Genomic DNA, 26344 nt, shown 5'->3' with positions numbered 1-26344 from the left:
CAGCGAGAATTCATTTATTTCATCTTTTATCATCTCTACATATCATGTTTTCGCACCATGTCCCCATCTTCCCCCCTCACAACTGTACAGATACTCATGGCAGACACCGTGCTTTGATTTTTTTTTTACCAGTCTTTTCGGTAGCTTTTGTTCACTTTTGTCACTTTTTATTGGCAATGATGTCTTTCACCTTGTATTGTCCTTTGGAGTTTGCATACCCTGACTCGTTGATATGAACCTTTATATTTTGGATAGAATGGACCGGAGCTTGCATGTCCATGTGGACTGGAATAGGTGTATCTAATGTCATTTCCATATCAATATACAAAATGAATTTGACTCTTTGGTGCTGCAATCCAAACAGTTGTATATCTATTGTTGTGTGTATGCGCGTACCTTTCTATCCTTATATATCCGTTGCTCCGCAACCATGCACACCTATGGATCGTGTACGTATGCTGCACGGTAACACGTGAACTCGACGGAGTATAGTCCATATATAGAATATTATGTACAAAGGGATTTAAGGTAACCCTCTAACCCTACAAACCCAACATTACACATTGGCATTAACAAAATCTTGGCAGGATCTTCTGTGTGGGGAAAAAGCAAAACAAAGCCATACAAAATCCCTTAGACCGACCCGATATAGATTCCAAGAATTCCAAGACAGCCTGGACTTTCCAAATCCCACGTGTTATCAAACCCAACCTCGACTCATCTTCCATTCCTTCTTCCCTTCCCATCTAATAACAACCCACCAATCATCCACAGGCGCAATCAACAATTCCACATTGTATCCCACCGATCAGCGCATTCCACACCAAAACCCCCCACCCATCTGGCATGCCAAGCCAATCCCGAGACAGACGGGACCGTGACCGTGACCGGGATCGGGATCGGGATCGCGACCGAACACGCGAGCAAGAGCGCTCGCGCCGCCGAGACCGAGACCGGGACCGCGAGTATATCCGCGGCCGCTACGAAGACGACGAAGGCGCCACATCCAGCCCTGGAAACGCGCGCACCGCGAAATATCGCTTTCGTGGGGAACCAGGGTACGAGTCAAACTCATATAATGAACGTGATGATTACGACGAGGAGCGTGAGCGGCGCAGGGAACGGAGGCGCAGACGGAGGGAGGAAGAGGATGAAGCGGCTGGTCTTGCTTATGGGGAGCCTGGGGAGGGGAGGAGACGGGATCGGGAGCGGGAACGAGAGAGGGGAAATTCTAGGGCGAAGGACTCACCTGCTGCGTCGCCTACTAAACGGCGGGATCGTGAGAGACGCTACCTCAGAGAAGAGAGTCCAAGTGCCAGTCCTGTTAGAGAAAGACGGAGAGATTACGATGTTGATGCTGAGGCTGAAGCGCGTCGACAGAGACGGCGCGAGCGCGAGCGGGAAAGAGAACGGGAACGGCAGCGGGAATACGATGCTGCTGCGTCGCCGGCGAGGAAGCATCGCAGCACTGAATCTTCGAGTAGCGCCGCGCATCTCTTGAGTGTGGATGCTATGGCGCGTCTTGCTGCTGAGCACGAGGAGGCGGATCGCATGGAGCGGTCCCGCGGAGCAGATGAGACGCGCCGGGAAAGGGAAGCCCGACGGCAGCGGAAAAGAGCTGCGTTAGACGAAGCTGCCGGTGCTGCGCTTGGTGCTGAAATTGCGCAGGGTCGCTCACGCCATAAAGCGGGTGCGCGAGTTGTGTCTGGTGCCCATTTGGAAGAAGGGCATAGCTCTGATGCTCGGGTTCGTCGTCGTGGCGGTGGACCTGCTGTGCATGATCATTGGAAAGATGAAGACAGCTGGGAGGGTAGCTTGGAGAGCCGTGGACCACCGGCTTGGAAGTTCTGGTCTAATTGGTCGAGAAAGAAGCGTATTTTGGTTGGATGCCTGCTGGCGGTGATCCTCTTGCTTGCCATCATCATACCGGTTGCACTTGTTGTGTCCAAAAAGAAAGGGTCAGATTCAGATTCGAGTTCCTCGGAGTCCGGTGATAGCAGTTCTCCCACCTCTAATTTGGGCAGTATCAGCCGCGACAGCATCCCGGTAAATTTTGAGTCAACCATATTCATGGCATTTGCTGACGACAGTACCTCAGAGTTACGCCAAGGGCACCGTCTTGGACCCATTTATATGGTACGAGACCGATGGGTTCAACCTCACTTTCACAAATGCCACCGTGGGTGGTCTTTCCGTCATGGGTATCGACTCGAAGTGGGATGACTCTGCCCGGCCAAACGACAAAGTGCCTCCTCTAAATAAGCCGTTCCCTTACGGGTCACAACCGATCCGCGGAGTCAATCTAGGCGGATGGCTTTCTATCGAACCGTTTATTACCCCGTCCTTTTTCAGCAAGTGGCCATCCAGCGCTGGTATCATCGATGAGTATACCTTGACTAAAAAGTTAGGGAACTCAGCGGCAGGCACGATAGAGAAACATTATGCCGAATTCGTTTCAGAGTCAGATCTGAAGGAAATCGCAGAAGCCGGCCTTGATCATGTCCGTATCCCATACTCCTATTGGGCTGTGACCACCTACGACGGAGACCCCTACGTCCCCAAGATTGCGTGGCGTTATCTACTGCGTGCAATTGAGTGGTGCCGCAAGTATGGACTGCGGATCAAACTCGACCTCCACGGACTCCCCGGCAGTCAGAACGGCTGGAACCACAGCGGCCGACAGGGAAGCGTCAACTGGTTGGAAGGCTCAGACGGTGATCTCAACCGTAAGCGGTCACTTGAGATTCACGACCAACTCTCGAAGTTCTTTGCCCAAGATCGGTATAAGAACGTGGTGACAATCTACGGTCTGGCGAACGAGCCGTTGATGCTGAAGCTGCCTGTTGAAAAGGTCCTCGATTGGACCAAGGAGGCCGCAGAACTCGTCCGCAAGAACGGTGTCACTGCCACCCTTGTCCTGCATGATGGGTTTCTGAATCTCGCCAAGTGGGATACCATGTTCCAATCTCACCCAGATGACATGTACCTTGACACACACCAATACACCACCTTCAACACGGGTGAGATCGTCTTGAACCACACCGCCAAGCTCGATGTCATCTGCAATAGTTGGTATCCCATGATCAAGGAGATCAACACGACAACTTCTGGGTAAGCTGGGCTCGTTGTTTCTTGGTAATCTCATATGCTAACATACACTCAGGTGGGGACCAACCATTTGTGGTGAATGGTCACAGGCCGACACCGACTGTGCACAATATGTGAACAACGTCGGCCGAGGTGCCCGATGGGAAGGGACCTACGATACCAGTTCCACAAAGGCATATTGCCCAACAGCGGACAAAGGAACCTGCAGCTGCGCAGATGCAAACCAAGACCCATCCGATTATTCGCCCACCTACAAGAAGTACCTACAGACCTATGCCGAGGCACAGATGTCTGCATTCGAAACGGCGATGGGATGGTTCTACTGGACCTGGCGGACAGAGTCAGCTGCCCAGTGGAGCTACCGGACTGCATGGAAGAATGGATATATGCCTAGCAAGGCATATAGCCCTTCGTTCAAGTGCGGAGATACAGTGCCCGACTTTTCCGATGCAGCGGAAAGTTTCTGATCTAATTTTACTGCATTTACTACATGTTGCATTTTGCGTTTCATATTTTTGTTTGCATAGATACCATGGATAAAGACTAGATTTCTTTCTTGCATATTGATCTCAATGCCCCGATCTGGATATTGGATATCTACCGAAGTCAAAACACCCTCCGCCTCAAATTCGATAGCATATCATCCCTCTTATGCCTCAAACCACCCTCCGGCCTCCCACACACCAGGCCGATAGACAATCTCCTCCCGCACCCACTGAAGCCTAACACCCCCGAGCAATCGATCCACTCTCTGGAAATCAATTGGCTTCAAAACCCACCCATCAAATCCCGAATCCATATACATCTGCCGGTTCTCCTCCAGCAAGGAAGCAGAGACAGCGAAAATGGGAATGCGAGGTGCAGGCGTGGTCTCATTAGCCAGCTCTTGCTGCTCGTATTCGCGTATCATCTGTGTTGCACCGAGGCCGTCGACAATAGGCATCTGCGGATGGAGGTCCGAGCTTTAGTATATACATACATTGAGTTAGGAAATGTTTGATTGTTTCGTGTACGTACTTGTAGATCCATCAACACCGCGTCAAATCGAGTGGGATTCGCTTTGTAGGCGGCGGCGCATTCCTTGCCGTTGCTTGTCATGTGGACTGTGTAGCCAAATTTCTCGAGGCGCTTTTGGACAATCCTGCTGTTGATTGGGTCATCTTCTGCGATGAGGACGTGAAGATTCCAGTCCATTGTGGTAGAGGTGCTTGGTTGGCGAGTTTGGGGCTGGCTGGTTTGGGATCTTGTGGTTGGTGAGCCAGAGGAGGTTTGTTTGATCGGATATGTGCGTGCTTCTGATAATTGCTTGGGATCTTGAATTGGGAAGATAGTGGATGGCCTATCTGGCTGGTTGCTCTGGTCGAGCTGTTGGCCAGAAAGTGAGAGGTTCCTTGATTCGCCTGTTTTCAAGTTGACATCAACGTTCACGATGGATTCCCCTGATCCAAATTCTGAGTTTTGACCACATTCGCATGGAATACTACCACCTTTATGATTTGTTATGCAGCGCGAGGATGAAGCGTTTTGCTTTGTGTGTTGTTTTCTTTCATCTTCCGGCGGATATTCATTTGACATAGCATGAGAGGTCTGCTTTTGGCTACTATCTTCATCCGGAAGAGGAAATGCAAGCCTGATCTTGAAGCAACTTCCCTGGCCTTCCTCTGACTTCAAGCTCAGCTGCCCGTTCATATTGCGCACAATTCGGGCTACCAGTGCGAGGCCAAGGCCAAGAACACTGTCAGTCTCAAACACATTGCCACTTGCATTGCCATCATATGACTTTGGATTCTGCATATATCCCTTGTTGGACACTTGTTCCAACTCACAGAACAATGTTTCGACAGTCTCCTGGGACATCCCAGACCCGGTATCGTGTATTGCCACTTCGACGCAAATATGATCTGGCTCTAGGACCTCTGGTACGACGCAAGACTCGATTGTTACTGCCCCAGTGGATGTGTGCTGAATAGCATTGCTTATCAAGTTTGTGATCACCTGGCGCACCCGTCGTTGATCTCCGAGGACGGGAGGTAAGGCTGCATGTTGGACTACCTGCAGATCGACATGTTTCTGTCTTGCCTCTTCCCAAAATAGGTCTGTTGCTTCCGTGAGGGTCTCCGAGAGATCGAACACCTCATCCTTTATAAGCCGTTGTCCATTCTCAGCATTTGTTAGGTCCAGAAGGTCATTGATGATGTATACCAACGACTTGGAAGCCGAGTGAGATCTAGAAATGTGATCTCGTGTTTCGTGATCCAGAGATCCATCAAGAACAATTTCCAGATAGTTGATGATGGCATTGAGGGGTGTTCTAAACTCATGTGCAGAATTGGCGAGTAAAAGCCTCATCAACTGGTTGTTTTGCATTGTCGCCTCCTTCTCTTGCCATATATCGGTAAAAGTGCGATATAGCAAAGACAGAACAGACGCCTTTCCAAAATCTGCTGATGACCACTCATGCTGTCGACTCGATCTGTCTAAACCAGATGCGAGGCTGTTGCTTTCCAAACCGGCCCGAAAGAAGATTATAAACTCACGACCGTCCACTGAAAGAGGAACATACAGCAAACCAGAAAGATGATGAAAGCCACGCGAGTAGTTGAGGTCCTGAAAATCGGCACCGATATCTCCAGACCAAAACACAGTGTCGTTCTCCTTGGCTTTCATGTATTCAAACAAAGCCAAAACTTCCTGCGAGTCAACTGGCTTTCCTAAGATCTTAGCCTCCCCCATGATTGACGCTGCGGCGTAATCCGCCCCAAAAAGACTGAGAAGATCGCCGGGTGGAGTCTTGATGGCCTGGGGTGTGCTCAATTTACTCGGGGAAATGTTCGATTCTCGGAGCTGAAACGGCAAAGTGTAGGACAGACGCTCAATGTTACTTGAAACCGCCGTGGCTACAAACCAACAAACTTTCTGGATAAGGGGATGAAGTCTTTGGCTGTTGTCACAGGACTGACATGATATAAGACCCCAAAGCTTGCCAAAAACATTGATTTGAATTGACAAGCATGTCTCGATAGGATTGTTGGTGTTCGGTGTTGAGAACGCGGGTGCTGCAGAGAGATACGTGTTTGACATGTCGAGGGCCCTTTTGTTGGTGGAAGCTCGATACACAAGCTTTGAAATGCCCCGACTTCCAGCAGAAGAGGAGCATATAGTACTCCGTGTGTATAACTTCTTCAATCCTTCGGGGAATGTTGATTCTGGGAAATGCATGCCTTCGAACGAAGTTAACCCTGACGAAGTATTCACTGCATCAGCCACCACGATTCCGTTGCGATCACTGTCAAAATGATACATGGTCGTTCTATCAAATTGAACAAGACTTTTCAAAGTGTTGATAGTATGCTGAACGAGTGCCTCCAGTGTTTGGGCATTTGCAAGTCGCTGGAGTATTCGAGGAATGCTATTGAGAAGCTCCGATGAGTCTGGCACAGGTCTGTTATTCGCGTCGACATGGTTTCCAGGAGAACTGATATCCTCGAAGAATGCCCCAGAAGTGACGTCCAAGTTCCGACTATCTATTGCGGTCGTTTGACTCTCGTGATTCTCAAAATTGGGGTGATCCATTGTCCTGCGACCCTCTGGCTGGAGCTCGCAGATCACATAGTTCTTATATATTGTGCTCGTATGCACGGTGCACCAAGTACCCTGGGTAAAGCCGTCCGATAATAAGACGGAGAGGAAGAAAACCTCGGGCCCAGAATCCTCGACAGAGTAGGCATCACTCAAGACGAATTGAATATGAGAAAGGAAGTTGCTATGTTGCGAGGATGGCAATATATCCAAAAACGTTTGAAGCTCAAAGAGTTTGCCAGGAGAATGCCCAATGATTTCTTCCGAGTTGTCGCTCACTATCTGCACTTCGAAGTTGCCATTGGACTCCGTCAACACGATGAGTGCACCGAATGACTGAATGAAAATGTCCTCTTCATCCTCGTGCGAGAAGGATATCCCCTTTGTGGTTCTGTGGAAGTCAAGGATCTCGCCACCATTCTGCACTGTACTCTTCAATTGTGCCAAAATGTCGAGATTGTCGCTGGCGTGAGATTGTCCTTGATAAGTCTCCCTCCCACCGCCGCTCTTTTGATGCAGTCGAGTCAGATAGTCAGGCCTATTCGAGACACCATTTTCAGAATTCACGCTCCTCCCCGAGGGACTCTGATTCTTCTGCTGACGGTCCGCTTGTTCATTGGTGATCCCTGCACTCCATGTGTCTGAAAATGGGGATATCGATGTTTCGAGCTTATCGAGGGAAGGTGTTTGCAGAGCAGATGAAGGCGTCGAATCGAACGAGACGACTGAGCGGACTGGGAACACTCTTTCCGCCGAGTCAGTTCCCAGTTGAGGTAGTTTCAACTTCGGGGATAGCAGTTCGGCTACCGTTGATATCTCAGTCTTGTCGTCGGACATGATGCACATGGTATTTGATATGTATAACGTTCGTGCGAGAGATTGCCTCCTTCCAGAAGGCTTTTCTTCCTTCTTGTCATTTTGGTCATCGTCGTTCGGGTCATCGTAAATGACCGTCCAATCGCCGTTGTCTTTAATGTCGGATGGCGAAGGCATATTTCAGTCTTCAATCCTCGGTAGAAAGAGCTATCGAGAGTGGTCTTAATCAAGGAGATTAACAGCGTTAATTCTCATTCAAACACCGAGTTTGACAAGAAGCTGGTCACGGAGAGGTAGCGATGTATCCACGCAGTTAATAATTGCCTAGCAACATCCGAGTCATTGTGTAACTAGTGTAATTTGAGCAGCACACAGAGCATTGGAAGGAGATCAAACAAAGTTGAAGGGTATATGTAGTGTATGATTGAAAGATCTCCACGAAATGGCATATATCAACCAGGGTTACCAAGGAGGTTTCTTCCCCAGCTCATGTTTTCTCCTGAGCTTTCAACCTATCAAAAGAGCAGCCACCGGAAACAAGCTTCCTCCCTGGGACCATGCCCTCGGTTCCCTTGTCCGGTTCGCCGGAGACTACCATGAGAAAATCACTCGCAATCCTTTGGACCAGACTCGGAGATCCATGGTATGAGCTTCGGCAAATGGTCTGATCAGTCGGATGGCCATGGCTTGAAACTATCCCCGATGCCTCTTAGGAGTGAGAATCTTTGCGCTAAGCCTCGTCCACTCTCAAAACTTGAGAGCTTTGACGAGCTGGTTAATTCCATGTGCTTCCAGTACTATCCAATCGCTATTACCGGCAATCAAGTTGAAGCGCACGAAGGCGATACTCGGTGAGCCCGGACGAGAACCATAGAACCTAACATGGAGGTACCTGTTCTTGCCCATCAAGGATCAGCTCAGCTTGAATGGCTAAAACCCCACGCGTTCCACAAAAGACGAACAGTGTGCTCAGCTAGGTAGTGTGTGTGTATGACAAACGCGTTGAATGGCGACATTGAAAAGAGCTTGGATTTGGCAACTGGATTCTTGATGAGCTTCTGTCCTTCGATATCAAGTATCAAGATGATGTGGGAATGGATCGGAATAGACCATGGAGATCGAATTCTTCCATGCATGTCAAATAAAGATATATATCGCACCATTGCAATGGTACTCGAGATGCCCTCACTCGTAGCGACAGCAGTTATCATCCGGGATCGCAGGTATTCCAATCGGACCACAATGCCGAGCCCCGTTGTAAAATTGCCATATCTAGAGCTGGACGGGAATATGACTCGTGGGCGTTGTTTCCGGATAAATGGGAGGCGTGAGGCCAGTCATGACACGACCAAGGTTCCATTAATCCTCGGCCTGGAAGAACACTAGGCCGAGTATAGGGAGCGGAGGATATGGAGACGCGATTTTCGACCTAGAGATATACGACAAGACCCAATAAAGAATAATATAAAACAAGAAATAGGATAAATCTAGCTGAAAGATTTCAAACAAGTTCCCGACGCCAACCGAGACTCCCCCAAAGTCCTCGCCGAGTATAAGTTCGTAATTTCGTCGAAAGGTATCATGCTGATTACCAGCGCCGGCCATAAACCGAATGCTCATGTCGCGGCCGGTTAGACTGGACCTCGCTTCTCTGGCTGCGCGGGGCGGATTGTGATGACTCCCGAGAAGAAGAAGGAGCAGATCCAGTCTCATCCCCGGCATTCAGCAGCCGAGCGGGCTGGTTAAAGTCCAAGGCTGTCTGATTATCTGTGAATTTGGATTCCGCATCCCGACCAAAGAGCGCCATCATGTCGCGCACGGTTAGCTTGCCAGCGCCCGCCTTGCCCTCGATAGTGGCATTAGCTAGTTCGCGCTTGCGGTCTTGCAGGGCAACGATGCGCTCCTCGACGGTACCCTTGATGACCATCCTGTAGATTTTCACGTCAACAGTTTGGTTCAGGCGATGGACACGATCGATGGCTTGCTCTTCCACGAACTAGCTTCATAGTTAGCGTAATGCATAATAAAATATAGACGATTGCAACGTACAGGATTCCAGAAGGGCTCCAAGATGACAACGCGGCTCGCAGCTGTCAAATTAAGGCCGAGTGCACCGGCACGCAGGCTGCAGAGCAACACACGTGTGCCACTGTTGTTACGAAGCTTTTCGAGACTGGCCTCGCGGTGATTATTTGCCATTCCACCATCGTAGCGAGCGAATCCAATATTCGCACTCTTCAAGAAAGGCTCGACCTTATCAAGCATGGATGTAAAGACGGAGAAGACAATGAACTTGAAATCCGGTGCCTCGCGATTGAGAATCCGCATGAGATGGCGGATCTTGGTGGATGGAAGCTCTCCATTTTCTCCTTCATCGTTGTAGATGTCCTCCGCTTCGGAATCGCTTTCATCCTCGGAATCGCTCAGAATGATGGGCTTGCTCTTCCTTCTGGAGGGCGATTCAATTTCGACCTCATCATCGGTTTCATCGTCTGAAATGAGCCATTCACCACCTCCTTCAGCATTTTCATCGTCCGAACCACCTGCTTTCCCGAGGCCAACCTTGCGCTGGTCTTCAGGTACAACCCAATCGCCTTCTTCTTCATCTTCGTCGTCACTGTCAATAATGACTCGTCGGTTTTTGCGGGAACGAGCAAGCGGTGCATCGGATTTGCGGGCTGTCGGGGAGTCGAGGATATCACGCTCCTTGTGGCTGCTCTTTGACTTCTTTTTCTTTTTTCTATCTGTCCCGATAACATTGGTATTCAAATCGGCTTCACATTCAGCACATCGACTGCTACCGGCCTTGATTTCGCCTGAGCTCAGGTCTGTTTGACAAACATCGCATTTCTTCGCAACAACGCTCATTGCTCCAAAAAGATCAGCCATGCTGTCGAGGTCATCCGGCTTTGACTGTGTGGACTGGCTGTTTGTACTGCCATTTTGTAGAAGGATATCCTTGTCTTTGGCTAAATCACCCTTGACCAAGTCTGGGTGGTTACATGCCTGTCGAAGACGCAACAGCAGGACCAAAGCCCCAGCGTAATCAACCTTAGCACCGCCCATCATTTTCTCAAGACTATTTTCAGTTCTCTGTTCCAAACGTTTGTAGAAGTTCAGCTCCCCAGGCATGAATTCGGGGTCGACCTTGATGACCTCACGCTTGGTGATATGGAATCCATTCGAGGACTTCTTTGGCTTGCCGTCTGGTCCTTCTTCGCCAGGCTCCGCAGTGTCGTTCAATCTGAGGACATCCTTCGTGCGCCGTTTCATAAACGCCTTAAGATAGACCTGCAGTCGCTGAATAGCCAGGCCTCCACGGCCATTGTTCAGAGGCCGACTGATCTGATCTCTCCATGCAGCCAGGTCATCATAGGGCTTCACCCGAAGGAATTTGATCAGACTCTGCAACTCATCCAGGTTGTTTTGTAACGGCGTTCCAGTCAAGCACCAGCGGTATTGGGCATCTAATGCATACGCTGACTGTGTGGCTTTGGCGTTACGATTCTTGATTGTATGCGCTTCGTCAAGGATGATACGATACCAATGAACAGCGAAAATGCCCGACTTTTTGGCCTTGTCTGATGCAGAAGAGTTGAACTCGGAGGTAAGAGTTCCATATGTTGTGATCACAACATCGTATTTGTCCAATGTCGTCGCAGTCTTCGCGCGTGTTGTACCGTGATAGAGGCAAACCCGCAGCTTGTGAGACGGCTCAACTTTGTCCTTGATTTCTGCCTCCCACTGCTTAATGAGAGCAAGGGGCGCAATTACCAAAGTGGAGGAAATGCAGTTTGGGGGCAGCTTGGTCGTCTTGCCCTCAGATTCGGTATTGTCGCTCTGTTCGTGGTCGGATTTGGGGTTTTTAAGCAGTAAAGCAATTGTTTGAACTGTTTTGCCCAAACCCATGTCATCTGCAAGGATTCCACCTTTGGGGAAAATTCCTTTTGAAGTCTTTCGCCCGGTCTCTTTATCACACATCCATCTCACACCTTCAATTTGATGGGGGAGGAGGGTCACTTTTAAGCCTTCGACAACTCCTTCATCTTCATCGTCGGAATCCTCCTCCTCCTCCTCTTCTTCTTCCTCCTCTGCTGGCTCGTTGTCTTTATCTTGCTTGTCAACTTCATCGTCTTGCTCAACCTTGGCAGACGAATCGTGTTCAGACTTGGCATCATCATGCTTCGGATCGTTGACCGTGACACCTTGCAGTTGAGCCGCAAGATCATCAAGGTCGTCAATTGCCTGCTCCTTCTTCTTGTCCACGACGATTTCATCTTTCTTCTTGTCTAATGACTTCTTGGACTTCTTTTTCCCACCCTTCTTCTTCTTGCCTTTACGCTTCGGCTCAGTTTTGTCCTCATCGTCCTCGAATGCTCCTTCAAGCAGTGCTTTGATGTTCTCGTTTGCCATCGCCGTGTCCACATACCCATTCATATCCATGGCTCCGAAGCTCGGCGTTGCATAGGCCGATGCCCTTGGAACAGGGTCAGTGTCATCGCGTGTGAGGTCGATGAATTTCTGTATGTTCTTCGATGCCCCTGCCCTCGGTGGAACAGGTTTGGATTGATAGATAGGCCTAGGAGCCCGAGGAGTTGTCCAGGTGACATTTTCAGGACGCTTTATACTGACTGCACCATGATGCAATCCTCCGCGAGGATTGTTGTAGGCCGACGGTGCCACCGGCTTGAATGGATCCCATGGCTCGCTGCGCTTCGTCATCGGCGTAGCGACTGGGGCAGCCGATGTGCCTGATGGACGATAAGCGTGAGGCGTAGCACTGGACTGACCATGGTGGCGCGATTGTGGTTGGGGTTGCGGCTGCGGTCGAGGGGCAGGTCGATGATGTTCGGCACGAGATTGATTCGGCTTCGGAATGTTGAAAAGGTGGTTTGATCTGTGTTGTGGATGACCGATCGGCGAGGGTTTGCCAAATTCAGGTCCCTGGATATGCGCGGTGTGAGACTGGCTGGTTGGCTTTGCCCCTGGAGTGAGGGGCTCCAATGGAGCGTTGCTTTCTCTAGCCATCTTGGTTTAACGAGTGATGTGGTTTGGGCGATATCTTGTCAAATGGGTGAATAGGCTGGTTTTTTGAATTCGCCGAATGACCAAGTTGGGAATGATCCGATCTTTGGGCATCAATTAAACGCGAAGAGCAATCTCAGGCCACTGGAATTTGGCGTTAGTTGTGTGGGCTCTACAACTTTGGGGTTTGGAGGCGGAATATTTCAAAATCTATTTCTTTCACTCGGGCGAATTCGATAGGAGATACTAACCTCTAGGTCATGCCTTGAATGTGAAGCCCTGGGGTGTTTTGTCGATGGTGGGGGTTTGCAAACATCAAAGAAAAGGGTCGTTATCGATCAAAAGGTTATCGTTGTGTTTGCGGTCGGCCTGGCAACGGCTGATGCCTCAGGCAGAAAGGAATAAATACATGTGAAATGGCCCTTCTAGTCCCAGCAATCCATACCTCTCGTCCATGAAAATCGACTTGTATTCTCATAAAGTACCTTGACACCTCGTATGTCACTATCTGGATGTTTCTTCGGAACACTACGTGTCGAGAGACAGATCACACTATATAAAAACTGTTGAGGCAGATACCCGAATCATGCACGATACATCACAGCCCTAATATCATCTTTATCACATTCCAACTGGCCTGGACATGCGGGCCACTATCAAATTTCCACTGACCGCCATGACCCAATTCCCGCCTAGATTCTCTGTGTCTTTGATCGAGGTTATCATATGGAAGAAGAGCTCGCGGCACTTGAGTAGACCTCGAAAGCCCACGATCGTCATTTACAGCAGGGGCATTTTCAGTCTGTGCTGTCGTGCTTAACAAATAGGCTGAAAATCGCTACTAGCGCTCTGACGTTCCGCTCATTGTCCAGAGGGTGCAAGACAACCCTCGATAGGATTGCGTTTCGGCAAAATACGCTGTGGATCGGTCGGCTTCTTACACCATGGGCGTTTGCTTAACGTGCGACTCTAGTCGGGGCTATCGCCTATAATGCTAGCGTATCCTTATTGTCGGAGGATCACTAGCGATTAATAACGCATATAGACTGAACCTCACCCTTGACCATATCTAGCCTACGGCTACAGTAAATCCGAGGAAACCTCTAATCCAATAGCGCGTTAGGCGTTTGTGCCTCTACGAAGCTTGGCTCAGAAGCTACGCATAGATAGTTTCATACATAGTTGGGCGCCAGGGTCATTGTTCCTTCGGACCTTCCGCGGACGGAGTCCGAAAGGCCTCCTCTTTTGTCATGAGATCGAGTACCTATCTAATCGGCTCATACCTGTGGACTAAATTGGACTAAATACTAGGAAAAAGATTGTGAAAGAACAAGAAAAGATATCTTCTTGTTTCTATGTCTTTGCTGGAAGAATGGCAAAGCGAAAGAGGGGGGGGGCAGGAAGTGAATGCACCCTTTTATTCTCAGTTATCTTTCCACATGGACGGAACACTATATAGATAAATGTTAGCCGGTGGCCAGTTAGAAGCCACTAATATTACTTACGAAACCTCGATCACAGCACATCTCCCACCCTGAACAATATCGGTTGCCTCTTTGATGGCAGGATCAAGCTCACTTTGCGAAGTGACTGTCGCACCCCACGCCTTACCAGCTGCGGCGGCGATTCCTGGATAATCGGGAGAAGGATCAAACGAGATATTGAGATCTACACTTAATCAGCCACTGTGCCCAAAAGAATTTACCTCAGATCTAGCTGACCTCGTCTGTTTGACTTCGACGATAACCCGTCTTTGTGGACCAGAAGTGCAGACACCTTTGGTGCGTTCCATCCGCCATTGTTTAATACAATGAGAAGGAACGGGATATCGTAACGTCTAGCAATCCAATAGACACTCTCCATCTGAGAGAACAGATAAACTCCGTCACCGACACTGGGCGTACATTAGATATCATGGACATTTCGCACGCTTGTGAGCACTTACATCGCACATATAAAAGAACCGGGCTTGCCTAGCTTCACGCCTAGTGCTGCACCACCTCCCCATCCCAGGCCACCTGCGCCGCTGGCAATTAGGCTTCCTGGCTATAATTCAATCAGCATCGGGTCTGCAGCTTAGCATGAGCACATACCTTGGTCAAGTTCAAATGATGAATGAGATTTCCTGCATTGGTTACAGCCTCCAAAACATAGACAGTGTCTTCGGGGAGAGAATCACGCAGCCTTGATGCGAGGTACGGCACACTGACAACACCATCGGAAGATGGTGACTCAAGTGATTTCAAGTTTTCCCTCCAGGTTTTGTAGTTCTTTGACCGCTCCTCAAACTCCAGGGTATACATGGCCCGATCGATATCTTGTTTATCCAAGAAAGCATTGATTTGCCCAAGCGCAATTCCACAGCCGACCTTGAGTTTACGAGTGGCGTTGATTGAAAATACTGGTACAAATAATATTAGCAAGAAGACTTCAGCAGGCAGCCCTATAGTCAATCGGTGAACGTACGTGGCATCTGTTGCTTCAACGGATCAACATCTAGATGGAATATCTTGGTGCCTACAATGCCTGTCAGAAAAAAATTGAAAGATTCTTAGCTGAGTACTCTTACCGCTCCGAGGCTTGCCAGCAGTAGGAATCCAAGGCACATCACAATCGAGAATAAGAATAACGTCGGCTTCAAGAACTTCTGGATGAGTAGTAACGGTAACGCCGCGATATGCTTCATGGTCACTCCGCAGGGAAACATCAGAGCCGACCATCTCCACGACAGTGATTGGAAGTTTGTCACAAAGCTCAGCTAAGAGGGCTGGTGCATTGCGGTCTCGACCAAGATAACCTGTGATGACAAGTGGTCGTTTTGCGCTCAGGAGCGACTTGGCAATCAATTCCACATCTATTGATGTTAGTAGGGTGAAGTTCTAGGTTGGATAAATACCACCCTACCTTGCTCTGGCAAAGCGCTTGGAGTGACTGAACTGAGAATATCCCCATCTACGCATTCTTTTCCCACGCGCTACATAACATATTTGGTTAGTGGTTATTTTAGTTGTTGTTCTTGTTGTTCGAAGACTGGGTACTTACTTCCTCAAGTACCTCTCTCGCAGCCATTAGATATACCGGGCCTTTGGGGTCGGATGTAGCAAATTGCAAAGCTCGCGAGACCATTTGCTTGATATTGCGCCCAGTCTTTATTTCACCTGTATATCTGCAGTACTGTCGAACAATTGCTGCTTGGTCGGGTACGTCTTGCAGCCAATGGATGAACCTGTTAGATTGTCAGTAGGCTCCATGTAAGTATTCCATTTGGAGCTTGCTGACTCTGTTCTGGAACCCAACAGTTCACCATTCTGGGTAAAAGGACTCAAGCCCGCAAAACACAGGACAGGAACTCTGCTAACGGAGGCATTATGTATGGACTGACCCATAGCGAGAGTGCCGCAGTCAACGTGCACAATTACACATTGCTAATGAGGAGTTAGCCAAATCGATTGACACGATAGACATAGTCACCTACCGGAACTCCTGTAGCTTGAGCATATCCCAGTGCAGCTGAAAGCGCAACTAGCTCAGAAGGACAGGTGATGATATTTGGGAAATTGGTTTTGTTTTCTGCCACAGCTTAGCCCTGGTGTTATGGGATAATATCTCTGGTGCTCACCTTGCTTGGCCTTGATCATTGCTTCCAACATCGCGGGATGGTCGCTGCCCCTATCGAACGGGTCAAAACACATCACAATGATGGTGATTATAGGGACTCACAGGTTGACGAAGCAATGGGTGATGCCGGCCTCAGCTGTGAGCATGGTTAGCCTTTCGAACTGAGCTTTTCTAATAATATTGTGGAGTTTAGATCACATACACAGCGCTTCGAAGAAATTCTCAGCTGCAGATGTCAGGCTACCATCCTTGACAATCTCGTCTTCATCCTCACTTTCTACTTTCTTCCGTTTCTGGGGAACTGTGCTTGCTGACTTCATTTCTTGCAATTGAGTTGGCATTGGTAATGGGAAAATTTCAATGTCAACCCCTTGGAAGGTCAGGGCTCTATATACCCCGCATACTCACACAGCTCGTTCCGCTAATTATGGGGCTATGAAATGGTTTCCGCCCATCACGTCCATACAAGGAGTACCCAACCTCGGGAGGAATGATCGGCAGATTCACCGGCATTTTGGTGTCTCGGAATCCTCACGATTGGTCTAGAAATATTGAAATTGCACCATAGATTCTCCTAGCTTCTATGAAAACCCCAACCTCATTACGCTCATCGCCAGTTTATGCCAACGCTATCAAATTCAGATCTCACCAATAACGCCCTTCAGTATCTCAGGGATAATAACACCCGCATCTCCTTGAAAGAACCAATCACCGTAATGAAGGTCACCCGGTGTATCATTGGGGTCCATATTGCACACTGCAACTCGGGCGCCCTGCGAACGAGCCTCATGGACATACCCCGCGGCTGGCCAGACCCTTGCGCTGGTGCCAATGACCAAGCATAGATCAATTGGACCCGCTGCGATCCACTGATCAACAGCTGTGAGTGTTTTCTCCGGTAGGGATTCTCCAAACCATACGACTCCCGGTCGGAGCAAACCATCTTTGCATTTGGGACATTGAGGTAAGTCCTCTTTTGGCACTGTGGCGATCGGATTACTGGGATCGGATATGTCGACCTCGTTGCTTGTGTCTTCCAGCGCTCCTGCAATCGCCTTCGATGCTTCCTCGCCAGTCTTGTCGGTCGCAGAGGGGTTAAGGTCTGAACCCTTTTGGGGGATCGCGAGGGCGGGCACGATGGGGTCTGTGTAGTTTTCTTCGCTGTAGTTGCAGTAGAAATTGGTGCATTTTACGTTGAACAGAGTGCCGTGAAGAAGATGCAACTGCTTCGAGGGATGGTTCGCTCGCTGGGAGAGGCCTGAAAGAAACGCGAGGGACCTGTTAGTCAAGAAAACAAACCAGAAATCTGTTGGACATTAGTACCATCAACATTTTGGCTCAATGTAATGAAATCTTCATTCCTTCGCGATAGCTCCGCCAAGGCGTAGTGTGCTTTGTTGGGGTGGGCTTGCAAGGCCATGTGTCGTCGATAACTGTAGAATTGCCACACGAGGCCGGGGGTCCTATCGAAGGCTTCTGGAGTCGCGAGGGAGGTTGCATCGTGCGCACGCCAGAGTCCACCTGCGCCACGGAAAGTGGGTAGGCCTGATGATGCTGAGATTCCAGCCCCGAGAAGAGCAACAATGCGTTTGGAGCCTTTTAAATATTCAGTAAATGATTGAAGGTCTGCAGTAGGTACAACGCTCCCTCTAGGTAAAGCCATGACTTTGGAGTCACACCAAGAAATCTGAAGGTGGAAGAGCTGAGGCTCGTGGCAGGGGCCGAAGTGGAGATGCGGGGAATCTATACTCCATCAACACCTGATCTATAAGGCGCCAGGACAATTCTTTGTTCAAACATATACCATTGGAGTATCGGTTGACTTACTATGGGATATTTCTTTCCTTTTCCCTTGAAATAAGAGAAAATTGACAGTTTAGCAGGGGCTATCTTTCGTTGATTGCTAGTACTATATGCTTTGAATATATTCGTCTAGGCAGGTATATCATTCTAGGATAAAATATACACTGATATTTAAAATATTGGCAGTAAACCTGATATTGGAGCAATTTGAGAAGAGACGCTGGCGAAATAAAGCTAAGAAGCAGAATCCACCAGCTACTATTCTATGCAAGCTAGAAGCTCTGTCCAATGAAACCGAGTAAGATGTTTCAGATTAGAAGTCCCAAAGAGAACCAAGTGGGCCTCGGAATATCATAGTAGCCATACGAGAGATATGGAGGCAAACATCGAGGCGTATAGCACCCGAACAGTAACAACTCAACCAGTCGAGTTGCGCTTTATCCAGGCCAAACCAGCACTTCCCATAGTCGTGAGCACACCACATGACTGTGCAGCAATATTTGCAGTCACACCACCGAGACCTCCTGCTCCTGCACTTTGTGCCACGGCAAAAAGGCTATTAGCTGCGACATTACCCATAGAACTTTGAATTCCAGCAGCGATAGACCCTATCCTCAGTAGCATGTTAACACAACTTCACAGTAGATGAGTATCATATAAATAAGACGTTATTGCTGAGTGGTTGTAAGTACCTGTAGCGACACCACCGACGTTAAATCCTAGGCCTGATAGCACTGGGCCTGTTACTAGTACTGGAGCTGCAGCAACAGCAACTCCTCCAACGCCAGCTACCGCACATGCAGCTAAAGTGGGATTCTCGAGAGCCCAGGCTCCCGCCTATCGGAGTGATTACTTGCAAGTTTATCATGTATGAGAATGAGTAACCTACCTGGGCCGTGAAATTGAAAGCTTGTTCGAAGGTGGAAAACATGATCCAGCAGAGGTATGCTACGTGACTCAAGCGGATCAGTATCCGAGATGATGTTAAATTTGGAACCCAGATACAGATGTGATGCAAATATCTACGTGTGGAGAGGAAGCAGGAAGTGATTGATGAATATTGAAAGCGTGATAACTTGGGGGAAAGATCAAGATGATATTACTAGCTACGGTCGGTCGCTATGAGGGGTCGTCGGTCATGTGAGCGAGTCGTCGCTGACAAATATTCCCACGAAGGAGAGCACTATGCCTACCATAAATCACTTAGATATTGTAGAGGGACACGTGAGAAATAGCGGTGTAAGCTGACTGAGCGGAATACGTGTATTTAAGTGCTAGAAGCAAGAGAATAGAAGACTATCCCACCTTTCTTCTACAAACTACCCCTGGGTTTCCTTCCCCTATCCTCCGCTACTTAACAACCTGCACTGGTTTTGCTCTGGTTCGCAGACAGGTATTACTACGCGCCAACGACAGCGGTCCCCACTATAATATACAACATAACCGGCCCTTATATTTTTTTACAAAAATTACAGACCCTCCTTACGGAGGGTCCGCCACCCAAACGTCAGGGATCACCCAAACGTCAGATTTTTTGACAATTCACACTTTTATCTTTCACCATCAACCATTCCACCCACCATGCCTAAAACTAATAAATCTATCGAGGATCAGATAACTAAGGCTATCGACAGCCTATCCAATCAATCTAAACCTAATATCGTAAGAACTGCACGAGAATTCGCGGTCCTAGAAAGCCGACTCCGACGCCGATAGAAAGGTGGAAAAACGCTCTTTTAACGCCTAGCTAACGGTCGGAAACTTAGTTTCGAATAGGAGAAGGCTTTATATAAATATATCGACTACTTTGATTTAGTAGGAGCCTCGATAAATCGCTGTTAAATTGCGATCGCTGCTAATTTAATCCTCGAAGATAATCACCGAGATACCACAATAGACCCCCTACAAATCGGTAACTATTGGCTAAAACGTTTTCTTAAATATTATCCTAAGTACTATATATAGCGCCGGAGGGCTTTAGATATTAAGAGAGCTACTACCCTCGATAAATTAGTGGTTTCTAGGTAGTTTGATAACTATAAACGTATAGTTATAGAGTATAGGATTCACCACTAAGATATCTATAACTTTAATAAAACTAGCTTCTAAATCGGTGTCGGCTATAATTAATTTATTATTATAAAAGAGCTAAAGAGGAAGCTATTTAATAGATCTATTACTAGTTATAAATTAGTCACTATTTTAGAGGCTATTTTGGCTAATAGTTTTACCTATCCTCTACTTATTATTCTAAGTAGAAAATAAGCTCTCCTTCGCTAGTTTAATACTATTAAGGAAGATAAGTATATAGTAGTTATAGATACTAGCTATATAAATAATACTCTTACTCTCTAATAGATTTAATTATTTTATAAATAGATAAAGCCTTATATAATTAGTGCGAAATACCTAGTTCTATATAATTATTTTAGGTCCTATTTAACTCGCTAATTTATTAAGTTTTATGATAAGAATAATATTATTTTATTCTTTTTACTTATATATACTAGCTATATACTATAGCCTTTAGATATAGGTATATTTAGTATCTATAAACACTAGTATAGTAAGGCTATTAAAGCTACTACAGTATCCGGATACCGTAAGTTTTCGAAGGATAAATTCCTCTATTTAATCTTAGAAATTCGAAAAAAGACCTTTTATCCCTATACAATTAAGCTTAGATTTAAATTAATAGGCCTTTAGCCTATTAATCTAGAGCTAATTATAGATAAATTAGTAGTATATAACCTATATCCTAATAATCTATTTAGGTTGAATACCCTATTAATAACCTCTTAATATACCGAGTTTAGTACCCTAAAAATAGCTAAGAAAGTTAGGAGAATTAGCTATTATCTTAATTAATATTCCCTAATTTATTACGCTTTAAAGAAGGGCTTATAAAGCTAGTAAAGGGGGCCGAAGTATAGGCTACTTTAGTACTATAGCTCTAGCGGTAATTCGATTAGATATAGGCTATTATAGGTACTCGCCACGCTAGGTATAACACTTCTTATCGTTATATCTAAATCACTAGTATTGTCAATACTCGCTAGGTCAAAGAAATCAAAAGAAAAGAGTATAAATTGAGTGAAAAAGCCGATTAAGATCGCACAAGGCAGAAGTGGAAGAAGGTATTGATCGAAATTAGGAGGCATGGACGGGCCAAAAAAAGAGTAAATAATTAAAAACAACTTGATATTCCAGTAGTAAATTGATTAAATTATCTATATATCCTATTTATTTAATTAATTTACTATATTATGGTTTAGTAAATGGTGCCTAAAGTAAAAGTGTCAAAAAATCTGACGTTTGGGTGATCCCTGACGTTTGGGTGGCGGACCCTCCGTAAGGAGGGTCTGTAATTTTTGTAAAAAAATGTAAGGGCCGGTTAGTTTCAAGAAGAGAAAGAAACAAGAGAAGGGATAAGAAATGCGGAGCAAGCTTGCCGGAGATCACGTGATCTCTGTGGTTTGCTCTCAGCATACGGAGTAGTCTCCACACCTAGATAACTTTCTCCTTTCTTCACGCATTTCAAGACAGTTTTCCAGAACATCCTGTTTCTTGTAAACACTGTATCCTCAAAACTATATGTTAGTGCATTAGAATATAAATGTCGAATGCATATGCTGTTCATTGCAAGCTTCCGAGGCCTTATCACAATCTTGAAACCACAACATGGCAATTGACATACCACACATATGAATATGCTGAGAGTATTGATATGAAGACTTGTACGATTCGATTGTTCCTTGTATCAATTGTCAAGGATATTGAGCCAACCGAAGCCGAGGAAACACAGATACCATCAACAAGCGCATGGGTAGCAACCATATGGAGGGCATTTCCAATACTGCGGCTCTATCTACCGCTCTACTATATTCGAGATCTATTTAGCTTTGGTTATTACAATTTTCGGTCATGTCATCCGATGTAGGCTCTGACCAACTGGGTTATAGATAGCCGTTGAACGGCCCTGCACGATACGTTTACCTTTAGTAGACAGACTCTGGTTTGTTCTAGTTTGGAAACTTTGTTTTCCGTCCTTTCTGCTTTGTCTGACCTGTGTCACTTTTGGCCCCCAAGCTAAGATCTGAATATTCAATTTTGGTGGTGCAAGCTTGACTTTGCCAAACGCGCGCTGGCGTGTAACATTCGCGCCAATAACATCCAGCACAACTCTGTCTATCGACCTTTATGTTCACTCTGTTTCAGTTCAGATATGGCACCTTCAAACCTAGGTGACGAGTCCGATGGCAAGAAACTTGCATTGGTGAAGAAGAGTCGACTTCAAGATGACGACTTCAAAAACGTCAATTCACCCCCAAACCCCCGCCCTAGGCCACTCACTCTACCTTTCCCCGACAACAAAGACCTCAAACCTCAAGCCTCACCAACTAGTCTTGGATGGCGGTTATCCCCTTTAAGACGGTGCAAGCAACAATCTACCTTCGACCAAGCCCAATCTCCTCTATTCAAATGTCTACCCGCCGAAGTCCGGCTTCTTATCTGGGAACACTATCTCTGTAGCCGCATGCTACACATTGTTCGACCAAGCCAGCGCAAATGGAAAAAATCCCATAAACGAATTGTCGGGATACTATGCAGTGAGCCTCGCAATTTCTGCCCATGCAGTCATCATTGCTGGGGACCCCTTGCCCGTCGCCCTGTGGGGAACTGCATCACACCCATGGACTATGGGTCATATTACCATGAGAATTCCGAGTGGAGATTTGACACGAGAAGAGTTGATTTCGTGCCACTTTTGCAAACTTGTCGAAGGGTGTGAGTACCTTCCATGTATGTTCGAATATAACCCAACTAACAGGTGTGTCAGATACTCCGAGACTATCGATATCATCTTCCAAAAGAGCACCTTTCTCTTTAACCGCACAGATACAATTGTCGATTTTGCGCATACACTTCTACCACAGCGAGCGAGCATGATCCGCACTTTACAGCTCAGCTTTCTAGATCCTGGTGGCCTTAGTTGGAATAAATGCTGTCAGGTTCTGGCCACGAAGTTGCCTGGTCTGAAGAACTTGACCATCCATCTGTATCCTCATGTCACGAAGCGGTTGGATGACTGGCTCATACCGCTGCATCAGATCCAACAGCCGACTATTTTTGACGTCTTGCTCATCAAGCCATGGTATCTGGATCCACAGTGGGAAAAGTCAACTGGACTTGTCGATGCGCCTTTTCAATTTGCGATTGCTGATGTCGAGAGACGCGGCTTTTTGAAAACTATTGAGTAGACCCTGCTTCTAGGTTCGGGACATTCTGAGGATAGATAGACATGATTCACACACATAGATGGGCGAGCCATCGAGCTTGATACAATAAGTTCGTATTGCATTAAAAGAACGAATGCCTTTTGTTGCATCTTTCATTCTCTGTTTAGAAGCCGTAGATATCTTGAGTCAACTTGGGCTCCAAACATTTCACTATCCTCATCTCCCCTGGGAAACACGTGCTTACGTACGACCTCATACCCCCAAACTTGGAGATAATTTCAATATGTTTCAACCAACCTAAATCCCAAGGTCGACTCATATCTGGGCCATGGAATCTCTGTCTCTCAAGTCCCATCCAGAATGACTCAATCCGATCACTGACTCATAGCCATACCGGCAATAGTCATTTGCACCGTTAAGATCCATCGGTCCTGGCGGAGGTACTTGGGTAGCCTATTCATGATGGTTAGAGATGGTTTTGTTTCATCCATTGCGCACAAAAGGATATCCTCACTGTTTCGTAAGTACCCTGGTACGACAGAGGCACGGTTTGATATCCGACTTGCTGTAATCCTCTGTCCGGAGCCGAGCGTCCACGTCCGTTTCCTACTGACTCGGGAATATCGTTTGACATCTGCTGGAAGATCTCGTCGTTTGGATTTTGGGTCTGGGCCTGCAAGTCAGGTGCACCAGTTTCACCACGAACTCTGAAATGCTTCATAGGGTGGGTCGATGGGTCTCCGTTAAAGCCTTTTCGTTTCTTTGTCTGAGCATGGGGTGGTTGCATATCGTTCTGTTGAGATTGCATATTACCTTGCATTCCGCTTCCTCCAGCCAACCCTGCACTGAATACATCATTCTCCTGCTCACCACCAGACGTTCTCTGAGCCCTGAGTCGCGTTGTGCCAATCGCCAGAGCGGTTGTGATACCAGGATCGAGCGAAGGTCGCACAGAAGGACCCAGAATACGGGTTTCCAGATCTTGTTTCATCCATTTCCTGCTCAGATTTTCTTCAATTCGTAGTATTCCCTCCGGGACATCGAGTGTCCCGTCTTGGAAGGCATCCATCAACCTCATCTTTGCTGTGGCTTTGGACTTGGTCGGCGGCAGTCCAAAATGGAGAAGTTGGGCTTCGTACCAGTGGGACGGATTGTCTGGCCTGGTTCTTCTGACTCCCAATGGTGCACTGAAGATTTCATCTAGCTCGGACAATGTGGCGCGTGGGTAGACATAACCGCAAGAGGAAGTGGCGTAGAATGTGTCTATGTTGTATGACCACTGACCATGATAGACAGGTGCCATGACGTGTTGTGTGATAAGTAAAGGAAGGCTATTAGTTGAATCAAAGGTGAAATGAAGACAAAATGCTCAACTACCCCGTCAGCAATCATGCATTCATTAATCACATGGGTATCTGAAGATATCAGATTGATGTGGTATACACTTGCCGTTTGAGCGAGTACGTGGTGTGGCATCTACATAACGGATTTCCTTGGTTACTTGACTCTTCCTTCCGCTTTTTTACTCGGGCTTTGACGTTTTCTATGTAGAAGTGGGTGGTGAAATAGTAGGAGGGTATAGATTCAGATATCCACGAAGCTTTTACCTCTCACGTCGGTGTCATGAGAATGGACCTTTGATCACAACCCCTTCTCTCCAATCTCACACGCTGGAATCTCAAGAGCCCATTCAGACCTCAAGACCTCTGCAGCAGTAATTCTAGCCCCCATATCTGGATGTAACATCGCGTAAACTACATTTCGGTGATGCTTCAAGTTCCGACAGGTTAGATATTATTCTCGTAATCAGCCTCGCTAGAAGGAAACTATAGATGTAACTTACTAATCTCAGAGCCTGTATGGGACCATAGCCATCTTCCTCCAGACGACAGCGGAGATAATCAGCAAAGGCTTCCTCAGGATGAACCGTATGAGCGCTGAGCCATAGGAGGCGGCCCGATCGAAGTAACATGCAGATTACGCCGCATGCCCATATATCTCCAGCTTTGAAATCATAGATATCTTGATTCTCATGGCTTCGACGGCGAGCACCACGACGGGGAAACCTCTCGGGAGGAAGATAAGGAACACTGGAATACGAGGCTGTTTGCCGCATGCACAGAGTTGGCACATATTTGGAATCCGGAGCTGGGTCAGGGTTTGGTACCGAAACGGACAACTCAGGACTCTCATCTTTTGTGAGTGTGACTATCTCTCGAATTGCTTCTCGGTCTTCGCCAAACCCGCCCAGTTTCACCGAGCCTCTGGCCGTTAAAAGTATATGTTCTGGCCTGATATCACCATGGGCAATATCGTTTTCGTGTAGAAAACCCACCGCGCGCAGGACTTGAATGGCTAAACAATCCAACTCTTCAGTGGAAGGTTCATCTTCTGGGCGTCTTTTTCGTGCAATGAAACAGCGTAGATCCCCGCCAGCATAGTACGGCATGACAATACATATATTCTGTTTCTGATTGTAGAGAATGTCGATGACTGGGACGATATTGGGATGACATAAGGGGCCATTTTGACTTAGATCTTGAAGATTGTTCGGGGAGAGGGTGATGTGGGTATGGCGAAACACTTTGACTGCGTAGAGTTCAAAAATTGCATTGGCAGAATTTCCCCCCAACATGGCCCCCAGAATATGGTGTTGTGGGGGTTTTGCTGTGGGCGTGATTGGATCAACAACCAGTACTCTCTTTTTAAATAATTCAATAGTATTGGTGGGATCGTAATGGACGATTCTGTTAAATTTTCCATACTTCCCCGCGAACGTAGTCTGCAACGCTCCCTGGGCTTTGGTGTTGGATGTAATTCTTTGCGCCTGATCTGACCCGTGCGGACTGCTCGCCGTCTCTTCTGGATGCGAACGACCCTCGCATTCAGGTGTTGACTGCCCCCACCCAGGTATAATATTGCTTAGTCCTCCAAGGATGTGAGGGAGCTCCCAATCCCTCTCTTTGTCACTCTCTCGTATTGTATGGTGAGTATGAGATGGCAAGGGACGTGGCGGTGGTTCGACATGGGGGAAGGGGCTATGTAGATGAGATGTTTGCATTCTCTGTTTCTTCAATGGCTATTGGTATTTCCCATATGTTTCTTATCGACAAAGATTGACGAAGACCAAGAAAGCCCAGTACAGCTCCCAGGGC

At 47.3% G+C, this 26344-nt stretch overlaps 10 protein-coding genes across 10 annotated transcripts; 3 read left to right on the top strand and 7 right to left on the bottom strand.

The window, feature by feature from the left end:
* Positions 1–846: 846 nt before the first annotated feature.
* On the top strand, positions 847–3575 carry exg2 (putative exo-beta-1,3-glucanase; the record flags this gene model as incomplete). The annotated part of the gene is made up of 3 exons (XM_056677416.1): positions 847–2046; positions 2099–3111; positions 3164–3575. The coding sequence occupies 3 exons, from the start codon at positions 847–849 to the stop codon at positions 3573–3575; spliced, it is 2625 nt and encodes an 874-aa protein (XP_056532416.1).
* Positions 3576–3757: 182 nt separating this feature from the next.
* On the bottom strand, positions 3758–7680 carry N7500_006271 (hybrid sensor histidine kinase/response regulator; the record flags this gene model as incomplete). The annotated part of the gene is made up of 2 exons (XM_056677415.1): positions 3758–4051; positions 4126–7680. The coding sequence occupies 2 exons, from the start codon at positions 7678–7680 to the stop codon at positions 3758–3760; spliced, it is 3849 nt and encodes a 1282-aa protein (XP_056532415.1).
* A 265-nt stretch (positions 7681–7945) lies between these two features.
* N7500_006270 (uncharacterized protein) lies at positions 7946–8358 on the top strand (the record flags this gene model as incomplete). The annotated part of the gene is made up of 2 exons (XM_056677414.1): positions 7946–8146; positions 8176–8358. The coding sequence occupies 2 exons, from the start codon at positions 7946–7948 to the stop codon at positions 8356–8358; spliced, it is 384 nt and encodes a 127-aa protein (XP_056532414.1).
* A 733-nt stretch (positions 8359–9091) lies between these two features.
* On the bottom strand, positions 9092–12531 carry N7500_006269 (putative SNF2 family helicase/ATPase; the record flags this gene model as incomplete). Its single annotated transcript, XM_056677413.1, has 2 exons — positions 9092–9499; positions 9553–12531. The coding sequence occupies 2 exons, from the start codon at positions 12529–12531 to the stop codon at positions 9092–9094; spliced, it is 3387 nt and encodes a 1128-aa protein (XP_056532413.1).
* A 1420-nt stretch (positions 12532–13951) lies between these two features.
* Positions 13952–16466, bottom strand: N7500_006268 (uncharacterized protein; the record flags this gene model as incomplete). The annotated part of the gene is made up of 14 exons (XM_056677412.1): positions 13952–13979; positions 14034–14196; positions 14250–14422; positions 14474–14574; positions 14622–14929; positions 14995–15045; positions 15098–15382; positions 15433–15502; positions 15571–15754; positions 15808–15953; positions 16004–16098; positions 16148–16197; positions 16249–16282; positions 16349–16466. 14 exons carry the CDS (start codon positions 16464–16466, stop codon positions 13952–13954), a joined length of 1806 nt encoding a protein of 601 aa, XP_056532412.1.
* A 318-nt stretch (positions 16467–16784) lies between these two features.
* Positions 16785–17809, bottom strand: N7500_006267 (SIR2 family NAD-dependent protein deacylase; the record flags this gene model as incomplete). The annotated part of the gene is made up of 2 exons (XM_056677411.1): positions 16785–17404; positions 17470–17809. The coding sequence occupies 2 exons, from the start codon at positions 17807–17809 to the stop codon at positions 16785–16787; spliced, it is 960 nt and encodes a 319-aa protein (XP_056532411.1).
* Positions 17810–18366: 557 nt separating this feature from the next.
* N7500_006266 (uncharacterized protein) lies at positions 18367–18880 on the bottom strand (the record flags this gene model as incomplete). The annotated part of the gene is made up of 3 exons (XM_056677410.1): positions 18367–18557; positions 18642–18786; positions 18839–18880. 3 exons carry the CDS (start codon positions 18878–18880, stop codon positions 18367–18369), a joined length of 378 nt encoding a protein of 125 aa, XP_056532410.1.
* Positions 18881–22174: 3294 nt separating this feature from the next.
* N7500_006265 (uncharacterized protein) lies at positions 22175–23210 on the top strand (the record flags this gene model as incomplete). Its single annotated transcript, XM_056677409.1, has 2 exons — positions 22175–22737; positions 22790–23210. 2 exons carry the CDS (start codon positions 22175–22177, stop codon positions 23208–23210), a joined length of 984 nt encoding a protein of 327 aa, XP_056532409.1.
* A 445-nt stretch (positions 23211–23655) lies between these two features.
* N7500_006264 (uncharacterized protein) lies at positions 23656–24492 on the bottom strand (the record flags this gene model as incomplete). Its single annotated transcript, XM_056677408.1, has 1 exon — positions 23656–24492. The coding sequence occupies one exon, from the start codon at positions 24490–24492 to the stop codon at positions 23656–23658; it is 837 nt and encodes a 278-aa protein (XP_056532408.1).
* Positions 24493–24976: 484 nt separating this feature from the next.
* On the bottom strand, positions 24977–25638 carry N7500_006263 (kinase-like domain-containing protein; the record flags this gene model as incomplete). The annotated part of the gene is given in 2 exon segments (XM_056677407.1): positions 24977–25015; positions 25033–25638. The coding sequence occupies 2 exon segments, from the start codon at positions 25636–25638 to the stop codon at positions 24977–24979; spliced, it is 645 nt and encodes a 214-aa protein (XP_056532407.1).
* Between the last annotated feature and the right edge of the window lie 706 nt (positions 25639–26344).

The sequence above is a fragment of the Penicillium coprophilum genome (assembly GCF_028826855.1).
Source record: "Penicillium coprophilum strain IBT 35676 chromosome Unknown utg000004l_segment0_segment0, whole genome shotgun sequence".
Classification (NCBI taxonomy): Eukaryota; Fungi; Ascomycota; class Eurotiomycetes; order Eurotiales; family Aspergillaceae; genus Penicillium; species Penicillium coprophilum.
This window is presented reverse-complemented; position numbering and strand designations above follow the sequence as displayed.